Source organism: Gracilinanus agilis, chromosome 3, assembly GCF_016433145.1.
Source record: "Gracilinanus agilis isolate LMUSP501 chromosome 3, AgileGrace, whole genome shotgun sequence".
In the NCBI taxonomy this organism is placed as follows: Eukaryota; Metazoa; Chordata; class Mammalia; order Didelphimorphia; family Didelphidae; genus Gracilinanus; species Gracilinanus agilis.
In genome coordinates, this window is record NC_058132.1 from 330,971,992 (window position 1) to 330,986,504 (window position 14,513).

The 14,513-nt window shown below is 44.4% G+C and overlaps 1 protein-coding gene across 1 annotated transcript in view; it reads right to left on the reverse strand.

The window, feature by feature from the left end:
* Positions 1-7,952: 7,952 nt before the first annotated feature.
* PCCB (propionyl-CoA carboxylase subunit beta) overlaps positions 7,953-14,513 on the reverse strand; it is a 124,755-nt gene continuing 118,194 nt past the window's right edge. Inside the window, exons 11-15 of the mRNA XM_044669991.1 lie at positions 14,030-14,137; positions 13,408-13,508; positions 12,678-12,776; positions 11,144-11,243; positions 7,953-8,782 (exon numbers count right to left, since the gene is read on the reverse strand). Of these exons, the coding sequence (XP_044525926.1) occupies positions 8,661-8,782; positions 11,144-11,243; positions 12,678-12,776; positions 13,408-13,508; positions 14,030-14,137 (530 nt within the window). The 3' untranslated portion in view covers positions 7,953-8,660. The remainder of the gene's footprint in view (positions 8,783-11,143; positions 11,244-12,677; positions 12,777-13,407; positions 13,509-14,029; positions 14,138-14,513) is intronic.

Here is a 14,513-nt window from a genome sequence, read left to right on the forward strand (position 1 = left end):
TTCTCCTCCTCCTCCTCCTTCTTCTTCTCCTCCTCCTCCTCCTCCTCCTCCTCCTCTTCCTCCTCTTCCTCCTCCTTCTTCTTCTTTCTTCTTTTTTAAAAAATAAAAACCCTTACCTTCTGTCTTAGAATTGTGATAATTAGATTAAGTCTACACTGCCCATCTTTAGATTTAATCACAAAAGGTGAGAATATCTCCAATTTTGGGAGGTCCATAACCCACCTGTGTTAGAATGAGTGATGAATCAGAATCGACTGACTGCCCCCCTAGGCAGTACTATGAGAAGTGTCTGTTGTGATTGGACAGGCAAACTAGGAAGGAGGCACAGGAAGTGACACATAAGAGATCCCTTTAAAAAGAGACCTCGGTCAGCTAGGCTTGGTCTTCTGAGGCTTCTGGTTTTGTGAAGGGGACCAGAGGGATCTCTGCTCGTTCGTGACCAAGACTGTTCCACATGGTGAGTGTTAAGACTGAATCTTCCTGAACTTTTCTTAAGGAACTTTCCTTTCAAAGAGACCCTGTGACAGAAGCTTTGCTTCATACACCTCCAGGACCTTTGGGCCTCTGACCCTTGGCTCAGGCTTGATCTTTCCTATTAAGGATTAGTAAAATTTTCCTGGTTTGAGGCAGGGGCCAGAGTAAATTACTCAATGTGTTAGATCACTTATCCTATCTTATTCTCTCTAATTTTCTTACTTTCTCTCTCTCTTCTTAAATTGTAAAAATAAAAGTCAATTTTGACGAGGTTATTCCTTAATTGGGGATTTTCCCCCTGGTGACCACTGTAATCAAGAAATAAATAGTGGCTAAAAAGGCTTATATTAGAGGGGCTGAGGTGGACCAATTGAGTCTTCTACGCAGGGAGACTAAAACTTCAGTATAGGTTGATTTGAGTCAGCCAGGGGTGTGTGGGCCTGGGCTGAGATATTTCAGTCCAGCCTCCCTGTTGTCTCTAAGCTCCCTTGAGGTGAGGAGTGAGGAACCCCTCCCTGCTGGTGAGAAACTGAAACCAACAGGAAGTGAACCTTATTCACTTCCTGAGCAAGATGGATGCCTGGTCTAGCCCCTCAGGAAACTAGAGATAATTATCTTCCTTCTTCCAGTCCCTGGCCCTAATTAGTGATATAAATGAAACACTGAAGCTCTCTGAATAAGGCCAAGGGGTTTATTAAATGCAAGGGTAAGCTGAGGAAAGAGGGTTAAGATCTGGGAAACTGTTGCTAAGGGTGAAGGCCAATGCTGGCAGAGAGTCTCAGAAGGTAGGGTCAGGCTGAGGGAACCAGCCCCTCAGCCAGGGATAAATTCCACTGCCCTGATGTAGAGTGGTCTAGCAGGTTAACAAATGAGGGTAATGGCTTGGTTTAGGGGTGTCCCTACCTAATTTAATAATTTAATAATGTAAACTAATTTCCCACATTCTCCTCCCACCAAGTTCCCTCCTCCCAGGGCCCAAGGGGGAGATAAAGGGGATAGCAGGATGACAGGGGAGGTCAAGGAAATCAGAACTATAGTTGGTACTCCAGGGATATTTAGAGTGCCAGCTCCAACCGTTTGACAGTAAGACCAGTGGCTGGCTGGGTCAACATTTTGTTTCCCTAACTGCCAGGATTGCTTCTGGTGATTTTGCAAATGCGAGAGATTCTTGCAGCAATCCTGCATTACACCACCTTTTAATATATTCGACCAAAAACCCCTTTCCCCATTACAGAATCAATACTGTGTATTGGTTCCAAGGCAAAAGAGTGGTAAGGGCTAGGCAATGGGGGTCAAGTGATTGAGGCCAGTTCAAATCTGGCCAGAGCCAGCAGGAGCAAGGCTGGGAGCCCACATATTTAGGGACAGGGCGGATCCTCTTCTTCTCCGTCACACAGGGGACTAGGTAGCTAACGTTGTGCCCACAGACGGGGGTCTTCCTCGGCCAGGCTCTAGGACTTTCAAGTCCAGCTCAAGGCTGGTGGGGCAGGATGGAGGGGGGTCTTCGATCTTCTAGGCCAGTTAGTTACGCTACTCATTGTCTAAGGGGAGGGGAGGGAGGCTCCAGCCCTACGGCTGGGAGGCTGCATAGTCTAGAGTGGCTGAAACAGAACCAGGAGGAGGCTCTAAATGTGTGCCTAGTACGACGTCATCTACAAAAAGGGGTCCCCGGTGTGCGTTCCCTCCCTGCTCCCTTGTCTGTGCTCAGTGCACATGGTCAAAGCACTGCTTAAATAGCCATTTTTGTTCGGTCTCCCAAGATCACATGGGAGTCGGCTTCAGAGGAGACAGCCTTTTGTTCTTCTGAAGCGAGGGGGCTTGTATTTTCTACATCTTTTCATCATTTATGCTAAAGAGACCGTCTTATGAAATATTGTTTACCAAAGCCTGCTGATTTCCTACTAATACCCTTATTGAGGACATTAATGGTTTTGGTTATAAAGATTGATAAACAGGGCTCACTGGTGTGGAAGGTCATTTCTTGGTCACTTTATCTTAGTATTTTCCACCAAAAGAAATGGAGAAAAGAACAAAAGGAAGACCAGAAAGGCCAGATACGCAGGATAGCTTTGAAAGCAACAGGCTGTTCTCAGTTCATAAATGGTCAAAGGATATGAACAGATAAGTTTTCAGAAGAAGAAATCAGGGACAGCTGGGTGGCTCAGTGGATGGAGAGCCAGGCCCAGAGATGGGAGGTCCTAGGTTCAAATCTGGCCTCAGACACTTCCCAGCTGTGTGACTCTGGGCAAGTCACTTCAACCCCCATTGCCTAGCCCTTCCTGCTCTTCTGCCTTGGAACCAATACACAGTATTGATTCTAAGATGGAAGGTAAGGGTATAAAAAAATTAAATTAAAAAAGAAGAAATCAAAGTTCTCTGTAGTCATATGAAAAATGCTCTAAATCATTATTGATGAGAGAAATGCAAATTAAAACAACTCTGAGGTATGACCTCATACCTATCAGATTGTATATAATATAACAGAAAAGGAAAATGACACATATTGGAATTGTGGGAAAATTGGGACACTAATACACAGTTGGTGGAGCTGTGAATGGATCCAGCCATTCTGGAGAGCGATCTGGAACTGTGCCCAAGAGTTTTAAAACTGTGCCTTTTCTTACAAAAATGAGCCATGTGGAAATATGTTTTGTATGATAATACATGTACAATGCAGATTGAATCACTTGTCAATTCCAGGAGAGGGGAGGGAAGAAGGGAAGGAGACAGCACGAATCATATAACTTTGAAAAACTTACATGTACATTTATTAAAAAATAAAATAAAAAATAAAACAGTACGTTTACTCTTTGACACTAAAATACCACTCCTAATTTTGTATCCCCCAAAGATTTGTTTTTTAAAGGGAAAAGGGCCTACTGGTACAAAAATATTTATAGCAACTCTCTTTGTAATGGCAAAGAATTAGAAACTGAGAGGATGCCCATGCATTGGAGAATAGCTGAACAAACTGTGGCCTATAAGTTGTGATGGAATACTATTGTGCTATAAAAAATGATGAGCAGTATGGTTTCAGAAAAATCTGGGAAGACATGAACTGACAAAAAGGGAAGTAAGCAGAACCGAGAGAACGTCATACATAGGAACAGCTATATTATATGATGACTAACTGAATAACTTAGCAAGTCTCAGCCATACAGCGATCCAAGACAATTCCAAGACTCATGATGAAAAATGCTATCTACCTCCAGAGAAAGAACTGACAGAGTCTGAATGCAGATCAAAGATTAGTCTTTTTTGCTTTTCTTCATGTGTTTTTTTTTTGTCTTCCACCACAAGATGAATATGGAAATATGTTCTGCACGAATGCACATGTAAAACATATCAAACTGCTCACCATCCCAGGGAGGGGGAAGAAGAAACAGGGAAGGAGAGAATTTGGAACTAAAATTTTAGAAAATGAATGTTAAAAATTGTTCTTACATATACTTGGGAAAAAATAGAATGTTATATAAAAAAAAAGAAAGCTACAGGCTGATCTTATTATGGAATTTAAAACTAAAGCAAAGGATAGCTAAGTAGCACAGTGAGTAGAGCTCCAGGTCTGGAGTTGGGAGGTCCTGAGTTCCAGTCTGACCTCAGATACTTTTCTTGCTGCTTTTCTGTCTTAAATCCAAGACAGAAGGAAAGGTTCTTGTTCTTTTTTAAAAAGCAAGATGCTTTGTAATTTCACTTTTATTCATAATTTGTAATTTCACATACAATTTTCTTTCTCTATTCTATCATACATATGCAAAAGTCCATTCTGTTTGGTTTTTACATTCTGAGTAAAAGCAAAAGTAGTTTTTAAAATCTTTGCAGAATAGCCAGGCAATAGTCAGTGAGCACTGTCTGGAACAGAACAGGACAGGACACAGAGAGATGGATGCTGAGCCCAGGCCCCGGGAGGCTAGAACTTCTGGGTGCTCCCCAACAGGCACAGGTGGTGGAGGGGGAGTTCCCTTTTACTGACACATAACACTAGGCGCAAGCACTCCAGCATGGAGAACTGGTTTGTACGTGGGAAAGGAAGGCCACAACTAATTGCGGGAAAGTGAGATAATTCACTATTTTTCCAACCTCAGGCCTGTGGTTGGGACAGCAGGACACACAGAGACAAGGAGAATGGGGAGGGGAAAGGCTGGTGCTCCTAGACTTTTCCCCTTTAGGGAGGGGGACATGAGCCATGGGTGACTTTTTGAGGTGGAGAGCAGGCCCTGTGCTGGCCCAGTGGCCGCACACTGAGGAAAGCGTGGGCCTGGATGCCTGGCCCCACAGAGACAAGCAGAAACGGCAGACCACAAGGCACATGACAGGCCCCACAGTCTACCAGAGGCCAGCACTGGTATTCATTACAATAAATGGATCACATGGGAGGCGTTACAACCATAGTGGGGTTAAACTGGCTAAGGGTTGAGGGGAGCAGACAGGGAGCCTGGGCTGGCAGGGGATGGGGAGAACTGTTCTCCCAGGCCCTGTAATGCAAGATTTATGCAAGATTTCTTACTTTTGCAATATTACCCTAGGCAATCCTGTCAGTTAGCAGAATGGAACTCTGGCCTGGCAGGTGCCAGTCCCAGGAGCTGACAGTTGAGCTGGGACTATATAAATCCCTGCAAACCCAACCAGTAAATCTGTCCAGCATTGGACCAGGTATCTCATATTAGCATGTGATGTTAACTCCAGGTCATGGTGGACTGTTGGCCATGCAGTAAGATCGGGGTTTAAGAGAGTTTCAGCCAAAAAATTCTCCTTTTCAGAGGGTGAATAAAACTCCCCCAAAAGAAACTCCACGTCATCAAAACTGGGGTTAAAAAGTGTGAAGACACGCTTCATTTCTTTTATGCTCTTGAAAGGCGTGAGGAAGAACTTGGGGAAATGCCTCCTGAGTACTTCTAAATCATTTGGGGTAAAGGCCTTATATGATTTGACATGGATGAAACCCTCCCCAGGTTGCAAGATGGTTCTGTCAACTATTGGGAGTACAGATATGGTGGTCTCAGTGCTTGGTTCCTTAGCCAGAGTCTGGGTGTCCTTAACAGCTTGTGGTTTTTTGCTTGAGTTGGTAGCACCTAAATATTTTGTTTCTACAATCTCCAATTAGAGAATTGTATGTATGCTCATCCAGTTCTTTCCCTTCCCTGATTTGTTTAAGGACTTAGAACAATAGCTTCATGTGTTCCACCATTTCCAGGGAGACAGTCAGGTTTTGCATTAGAAACAGAGCCAAAAAGCAGCCATAAATGTGAGAGGACCCTCTTCAGGACTATCAAGAATTGCACAATAACAAAAGCCAGAACCATAGCTGTAGGTATAAAACATAAATTCTGCCAGTGTTATAGCACACCATTTATAATAGTCATACAGTTCTAGTATCTGGTGTATAAATTGAGGCACTTTCCGGAAACAAAAATCAATTGCTGGGGGCAGCTGGGTAGCTCAGTGGATTGAGAGTCAGGCCCAGAGGCAGGAGGTCCTGGGTTCAAATCTGGCCTCAGACACTTCCCAGCTGTGTGACCCTGGGCAAGTCACTTGACCCCCATTGCCCACCCTTACCACTCTTCCACCTAGGAGCCAATACACAGAAGTTAAGGGTTAAAAAAAAAATCAATTGCTCCTTGCATAAATGACCAAAGAAGCATGGAGAAGCTGGAGACTATGAAAAATACTCTAGCAAGACCCATTTGGAATATCCTTTGTGTAGGTAATTAACCTAACTGTGCTCGCCAAATGTAATAAGCAAATAAATGTAGCTAATAATAATAGGCTGGTGTTAAAAGTGAGTCACCAGGGGTCTGGGAGCCTGTAACTACAGAAGCAGGAGATTTGGAGCTGTCAGTGATGAGCAGCCTCAGCTGTGGTGCCCAGCCTATTTCCACTGCTAGCTGTAGGCTCCTTTAAGATGATAAGTGAGGGGCCCCTTCCTGCTGGAGTAACTGCCTTCCTATTGTGTGAAAGCAGAACTCAACAGGAAGTGAAACTCAACTTCCTGGATACAATGGAGGCTTAGTTCACTACTTCTTTAAACTCAACTAGTTGATATTCTCTCTTCTCCTCAGTCCCTAAGGCGATGATATAATAATTACAGGAACTCTCAGGTTCAGGTTAAGGGATTTATTTTAATAGGCAAGGGAAAACTGAGGAAAGAGGGTTTAGGGTCTTGAGAAGCTGTTGCTAGGGTGACTGGCAAGTGTTGGCAATGGACCTAGAAGGTAAGGTCAGGCTGAGGGAACCAGCCCTTAGCCAGAGATAATTTAATACTGCCCTGATGTTATATGATCCACCAGCTAAACAGATATAGTTGCTAAATTGATTTAGTGGTGTCTAATGTAGGCTACTCTAAGCTAAAATCCTGCCCATGTTCCACACCCACCTCCCTTTAATCCCTCCCGGGTCCCAAGGGGAAATCAGGGGTAGCTGGGTGCCTGGGTGAGGTCAAGGAAGTCAGAACCCCAAGGTTGGGTTTGCAGGGGTTTATATAGTCCCAGTTCAACTGTTAGCTCCTGGGACTGGCACCTGCCAGCCAGAGTTCCATTCTGCTAACTGACAGGATTGCCTAGGGTAATATTGCAAATGCAAGAAATCTTACATAAATCTTGCATTACAGCCCTCCCCAAGGCCATGGCTTGGTAGAAGATGTGATCGGACCCCTGGTTAGTCAGTGCTGAGGCAGCCTGGCAGCCAAGGGCTCCTGGAGGAGTCCCTGAGAAAGGGGGCCTTGGGAAAAGCTAAGTCACTAGAACTCCTTCTAAGGAGCAATGGCAAAACTGGCTCTGACAGGCCAGGGACCTCCTGTGCTTGGCCACTGGCAGGCAGCTCTGGGACTAGAGTTGGAGACCTAGGGCAGTGGCGACCAGGGAAAGGCCCAGGAATTTTATGTTTCTCAAGCACATACTTCCATGTAAATAAATAGCTTTTCTAAGTATGTGGCTGATTTCTTTATGGCCAGGGAGGGCCAGTGTCACAAGTCCTAAAAGCTTTTTGGGAGGGACTGCAGATTCTGAGTTTTGGGGTATGTGGAGTATCTCACACTCCAGCCTCCAAGGGAGCTCTCCCTGGGAGAGAGACAGGAAGCTTCCTGAAGGGGTGAGCATGATTACTCCTGGCAACTGTGCCCCTCATGGGTGTGTCATCCCAACCTAGGCTGATGAGGGTCCCTAGTTATGTGGGAAAAAATATAACAAATATTCAAATAAAAACACTAAATGACTTAGCTTCTTGGAGATGTCTAAATGGTTTTTTGTAAAATCACTTTAAACATGTTTTAAGATCTCCATATTCTGTTTAACTGTGTTCTTAAAAATTATGTGCTGTCAGTTTGGATTTGCAAAGGTTGTTTACAAAAGGGGGAAAAAAAGGATTTCATAGCCTGCAGCAGCCAGGCCTGGCTGTAGAAGCAAGTACAGGTTGCTAAGGGAACGAGGAAGAGAGATGTAGGAAAATTAAATGCATCAAGAAAAGCAAAACACACCTTAGCATGAATATAAACACCAGAGTACAATTTTTATTACATTTTAAGACTAAAAATTAATTTGAATTCAACAAGGCTGGAATAAGAAAAGTGAAAAAAGGATCATGTTATCTGATATGCAATGCTCACTATGCAAAATATTGTCCTGCAATACATCTAACTTGCAGGGTAAAAAAAAAATCAAACTGCTTTTCTGTACATGGGTATGGCACAGAACTACAGTCCTTAGTGAGATCTGACCCTATTTTCCCCAATTTCTAAAATAAACCCCAATAATTTCTCACAAGTGAAACAGAAATCAGAATTTTAATCCACTCATTCCTTTAACCAGGTTTTGTTTTTAGTCATGAGGAGGCCCACTATATTAGCCATCTGGCAGATTTACTCTGCTAGTCAATCACAATCACAAGAGTCCAGAATTAAGATTAAAGTCACTCCCAGGGAAAACCAGACATCAGGGACTGGCTTATGGCATGGTTGACCCCACTGACAAATGTCCACAGAGATCCCATGTGCCTCCCTTGAAAAAATTGCTTGTAATTTTCCAGAGGAGTCATTGGTCAAGCATGGAGTGGCCCATGAAGGCACACAAATTACTCTTCTGGATTTAATTTAGCATTCCCTTTACAGACAGCATTTCCTACTCAGACAGTCATGTGATTTCCAGAGGCAGACACGTGAGCTGCACCTCTCGGTCTCCAGGCTTACGGGGAGCTCAGAGTGGGATGTTGGCGTGCTTCTTCCAGGGACTGGCCTGCTTCTTGCTCGCTAACACATCTAGGTCCCTGCAGATCCGGGCACGAGTGCTGGAAGGCTGGATGATGTCGTCCACGAACCCTGTTGGAACACATAAGAGGAATATGATGGTACTTTTGCTTGGAGCCGGAAGAACACTGAGAACTAAATGGCCAAGAGCCCGCCCTTCTGCCTTGGTACTTCCAGTTCCCTCAGCTGGGTAACCAAGCAGGAAGCCCGCCTGACTTCACCAGGAGAGGCCTGCTGCGGGGACACCATTTACACGCCTCCTCTCAGTCTCTGAGCTTAAGGCCTGGGATGGAGGGATTCACTCTTTACACGGCTGGAGCAAAGCACGCCCTGGCCTGGGTCCCTAGTGTGTAAATAGGGGGTTGGACCTGAGGGTCATGGCAGCTCCTCCAGCACTTCTCTGGCTTTAGGTTAGGGGTCTGGGATTCATTGAAGGAATCTGAGCAGAAGAAAGCCACACTCATATCCGTCCCTCAGTCATTTTATTCCTGGCTGCAAGGGAACCAAGGCAAACAGGGAGAAGTGACTTGCCCAGGGTCCCTCAGCCAGTGAGTGTCTAAGGCTGGATTTGAACTCATTAAGACGAGTCTTCCTGCCCCCCAGGCCCAGGGCTCTGTCCTCTGCGCTTGCTGCCATACAACTAAGAATCCTTTCGAAGTGGCACAAAAGGAAGATTCTCAGGAGGTCTGTGCAGGTCCAGGAAGGAAAAGTGAGGGGCTCCTATAGCCACGGGGAGGGCAGTTGGGGAGCCAGGCAGGAGAATGGGGATGGTGCAGGACTGCAAAGGACCGGAAGGTTTCCTGCAGGTTTCACCAGGAGAAATGTAAAATCTACAGGAGGGTGGGGGTGGGGGTGACAGGGATAAATCCTGGCCCATGAATATAATGGCATTTTCCTGTCTGGATAGTACCAGAAGGCAGAAGCTCATTCTTCTGCCAGGGTAGCTGAAGGGGCTTGGCCGGTCCCCCAGATAGTGCAAGCAGCAGAGAAGAGATTTAGAACCAGATTCTCAGGACTCCAAACTCGGTCTTATTTCTAGCACTCTTGCCTTCATCTGACAATTGTGAGGCCTTCAAAGAAACCCAGGAAGGCTTTGTGATCTAACCCTAACCAGAGGAAAATAGAAAAGATTCTGAATGGCACAAGCGAAAGTAGTACTTAGAGAATCTGGGTGAGAGGCTTGCCCACTTTCCCCTTCCTCCCAGGGGGGATGGGATGCTGCCCATGCCAGGTTCTTTAGGGTAGCCATAAGATGCTTCTATATAAATCAATCTCATTAAACCAACAACACTTAAGAGAAAGACTGCTAGGTGTATGGTGGTGCATCTGGAGGCGTGGGAGGGGCCGTCAAAGGAGGAAATAGAGAGCAATAAGAGAAAAAGAGCCCAGGCCAGAAGTTCAGGAAACCTTGGTGACTGGAAAAAAGGACAAAGGGGCAGAGTGGGAACTCTCAGAGGGAGGAGGACAACTGGGTGATTGGTAGTGTTATAGGAAATTTATAGATAGGACTTATAGTGAGTAAAGAAGCAGACCAAGCAAAAGCTGGCTGAAGCCGAGAACATACTAAACCCAGAATGTTGGGAGAGGCTTGTCCATAGAGACTGGTAAGAGAGAGAACAGTTTTGTGAGGAGGAGAGTTGGATGCTGTGGCTAGTGTTCAACTAGCCTATGGACTATTTGGGATCTTGGAAAAAGGAGCTATCTTTAATGCACTGAGGGATTCTTCAAACAAGATATAGGTTAAGTTGGGTGCTTGTCTGAGTTGGTGGACAACTCCAGAAAGTCCTATACTCCCTAGCCTTTTGGATTAACTTGCTGTTTCCCTGAAGTGTTCCTGTGACCTAATTTCACCGCGATACCATCCTGGGACATGTTCCATGAGATTCCCATTTTCCCCTTGCCTTGTCAGCCCTGCCTAAGCTTAAAGGGTCAGTTAATCCTCATGCATCCCTACCTGCCCTTGTTAAACATTAAACAATCCTTTTTTTTAATAAACTTCCTGGTAGTCTCCTTCCCAGTCTTCAAGAACCCACTGATATTTAAACTGTTTCCCTGGCTGTGTTGGTTTCAGTTACTGTTTGTTTCCCCAGCTAAGTATGTTAGATTGTTACCTTTCCCAAGTCAGCTGTGGGCTACTTGTACGCCAGCTTTAATGGTGTGTCTCTCTTTCATTCCCTACCTAGTTCCCCATTCCCAAAGTCACTATTTTCAGTTACTAGATTTCAGTAGCCAGAGGAGACAAGTGATTACACCAGGAAAGGGTGATGCACATCTATGGTCACAAGTCGCACAGGTGGATCCAACCTGGTGAGCAGAGCTAGGAAGCCCTATATAAGAACAATCTCCTCAGTATGGGGCATCTCCCAAGGCCAAAGCTCTAATGTCTCCCTATGGGGGAAATGGGCCAGGCCTCACCAAGGCCAACTCTCCTACCTCTCACTGCCGCAGGGAAGGGGTTTGCAAACTTTTCCACGTATTCTGCCTGAGCAGCTTCCACATTCTCCTTTCCTTTGAAGATGATCTCAACTGCTCCCTGTAACAGGACAGGAATTATGGTAGAACACACTGATGGATTCCTTTCACCCCAGGTGTTAGTCCAGCAGGCCTGCAGTGAACCTCAATGGGGGCTCCTACTGGGCTAGGCTAAGTCATATTTAAATTTTACTGATACTGCTATCCACATCTAGAGAAAGCACTATGGGAGTAGAAATGCAAAAGAAAAATCTATGATTTCACTTGGTTACATGGGTATATAATTTGGTGTTGTGGTTTTTAAAAGAGTCTCTATTACAAATATGAATAATATGGATATTGGATTTGAGTAATAAAGACTTATATAACCCAGTGGAATTAATTGTTAGCTCCAGGAGTGGGGGAGGGAGAGAACATGAATCATGTAACCATGGAAAAATATTCTAAAAAAATTAATAAAAATTAAAAAAAAATTTTTTAACCGATACCAAGGGCAGCTGAGTGGCTTAGTGAATAGAAAGCCAGGCCTAGAGATGAGAGGGCCTGGTTCAAATCTGGCCTCAGACACTTCCTCACGATGTGACCCTGGGCAAGTCACTTAATCCAACTGCCAAACCCTTACCATTCTTCTGCCTTAGAAGCAATATACAATATTGATTCTAAGATGGAAGGTAAGGGTTTAAAAATTTTTTTTCCTGGTACCATCCCTAGTCTGGAAGCCTCTCAAAGTTAACTTTACCTAAGGGAGTTTTTTTTTGCTTGTTTTCATAAACAAGAGATTTTCTAGAAATGGGTATCCATGATGGGCACCCAGGCACGCATAATGTACTTTTGGCCTGTCATAAGATCACAGGCCAAAAAGCACAAATTGCTAAAGACCAGTGATGGCAATCCTATGGCATGGCTACCAAAGATGGCACACAGAGTGCTTTCTGTGGACATGCAGCCATCCTTCCTCCCCCCAGAGTTCATTACTAGAAAGGGAGAAGGACTTGGGTGGAGCTGCTCCCTCCTCCTCGCCACCATGCCTGATGACAATTTTTAACTTTCCCTGCCCGTCTGCCTCACAGCCCAATGGGAGTGCTTCCTCCCTCCTGTGTAGGGTAAGGAGGGGTGGGGCATAGCACACACCTCTAAAAGGTTCACCATCACTTCTATAGGGAATGTGAGGGCTAGCTCTATGCAAAGATCTACATGGTGTGAGGCACTAGAGAGCAAAGGCAGGTTAATTCCGTGTCTTTGGAGGAGGAAGAGAGAAGGAAAGAGAAGGGCGGGCCCTCCTCTAATTCCTTCTCTCCTCAACCTACCTTTCTCATTAGTCTCTCATTGTGGTGCCATGTTTTATTGTTCTTATTAGACTATAAGGGAGGGTCCTTGAGGAAAGGGAAGATATCTAGTATTCTCTCAGCTACCCTGTGTTCTTAGCATAAAATGAAGTGTCCAGTTCAGCAGTTACTTGTTGAATAAATAAATCTATTGAGGCTTGAGGCCTGACCTTTGCCCCCATCACAGCAATCTCGGCTGTGGGCCAGGCGTAATTGACATCCCCGCGTAGATGCTTGGAGCTCATCACATCATAGGCACCACCATAAGCCTAAAACAGAACATACAGAATAATCATCCAAACTGACCTATAATATGGGGATTCATGATCATCCAGAAACCTCCAGAGAACTCAGTAAAATGGGAAGAAACTTCATACTGGCAATCAGTTACAATCTCAAAGATGCTAAAGATGACAGACTAACCATTAACTTTCCTCCATCTCACATTTTCTAACTTCCCAGGTTTTGCCTGGCTTCTCTCCCAGTTCCCTTTGAAACGTCCAATTCCCCCACGGCCAGATTGGGATATGTTTGTGGGATGGAGAACTGATTTCATGATGTTTTTTAGACAATGGAGAGGTAACCTCTCAGGGAGCCAGCTTGGTACAGTGGATGGGGTAATGGACTTGCAGTTAAAGGCCTTGGGTTCTCATCTCGAGCTTTGCTACTTAAAAGCTGTATGATTTTGGGGAAGTCACTTTGGCCCCCTATAGCCTCAGTTTCTTCATCTGCAAAATGAGGCTGACTTAGATGGCCACTGGAGTTCCTTCCAGCTCAGAATCCAGGGTCCTATAATCTTACTCTCTTGATTAGCCCTTGACTTAATAACTAAATTAGCCCTTTACTCAAAGAGTACATCAGAGGAGCATCAGTGGAATGAAGTGGTGTCTTTCATCTCACCTTCCGTGTGATTACAGTGATCTTGGGCACAGTTGCTTCTGCAAATGCATAAAGTAGTTTGGCCCCATGTCGTATGATTCCTCCGTACTCCTGAGCAGTACCTAAGACAAAATGAAAATTCAAAAACTCTATTCCAAAACAATCAATAAAGCATTTGTGAAGAGCTTCAAAATCATGGATCGAAGAAAGACAAAACAATGGGGGGGGGGTAGGGGCAACACAGTTTATTCAGTTTTTCTGAGGGCTTCTTTATTTCAGCCCACAAAATTATGAAATACTGAGAAATTATCAACTGTTCTTCCTCCTTTCTTTACAAGGGTGAGAAATGATGGGTGTGGACAATTGCCTATGGGTGTCAGACCCAGTTGATTCTTTGTTGTAAGGAATAACTCACTCAATGTAGGAGTTGGGGGAGGGCTATAACTGGAAAGAAAAAACTAAAAACCTGAATATAAATTTTAAAAATCAAAAGTCTAGTGTTTCTTACAAGATTTTGAAATAAAATACCTTTACCCAATATAACCCCCATTTCTCTTGCAAATTGTTGAGGGGTATGGGGCATAGAAATGGGACCCACCAAAACTCTTCCCCATTGATTACTACTGACCATTGCTATACCTACCAGGCAAAAAACCAGGTACATCGACAAAAGTAATCAGTGGTATATTAAAAGCATCACAAAATCGGACAAAACGAGCACCTTTCACAGAAGAATTAATGTCCAAGCACCCTAATGAAAGAATAAATGCAGGGATGTTAAAAAATTACATGTAACTGTTCACATCTCAGTTCCTTAACTGTACTTTGTCCTGGGCAACAATAAATAAATGATGACTGCTTTTTGGTAAACATTGGTATTTGCTTGGTAATTGCTTAAATAGTAAATAGCTTTAGGATGCTGTCATGCTCATTTTAATTTTTGTTTATGGGAAGTATTATTATCTACTCCATTCTAGCCTTGCTCTCATGCTCTGGTATGGTGTGAATGTTTTTTTTGGTGGATGAATAAGTGCTCTGAGTGTCAACATGGGAGGAGGGACAGTCTTTTGCCTGTGCTGTTCAATGAACAGCCTGGCATTGTTGGGGGAAGCATATCACAAGTGTGA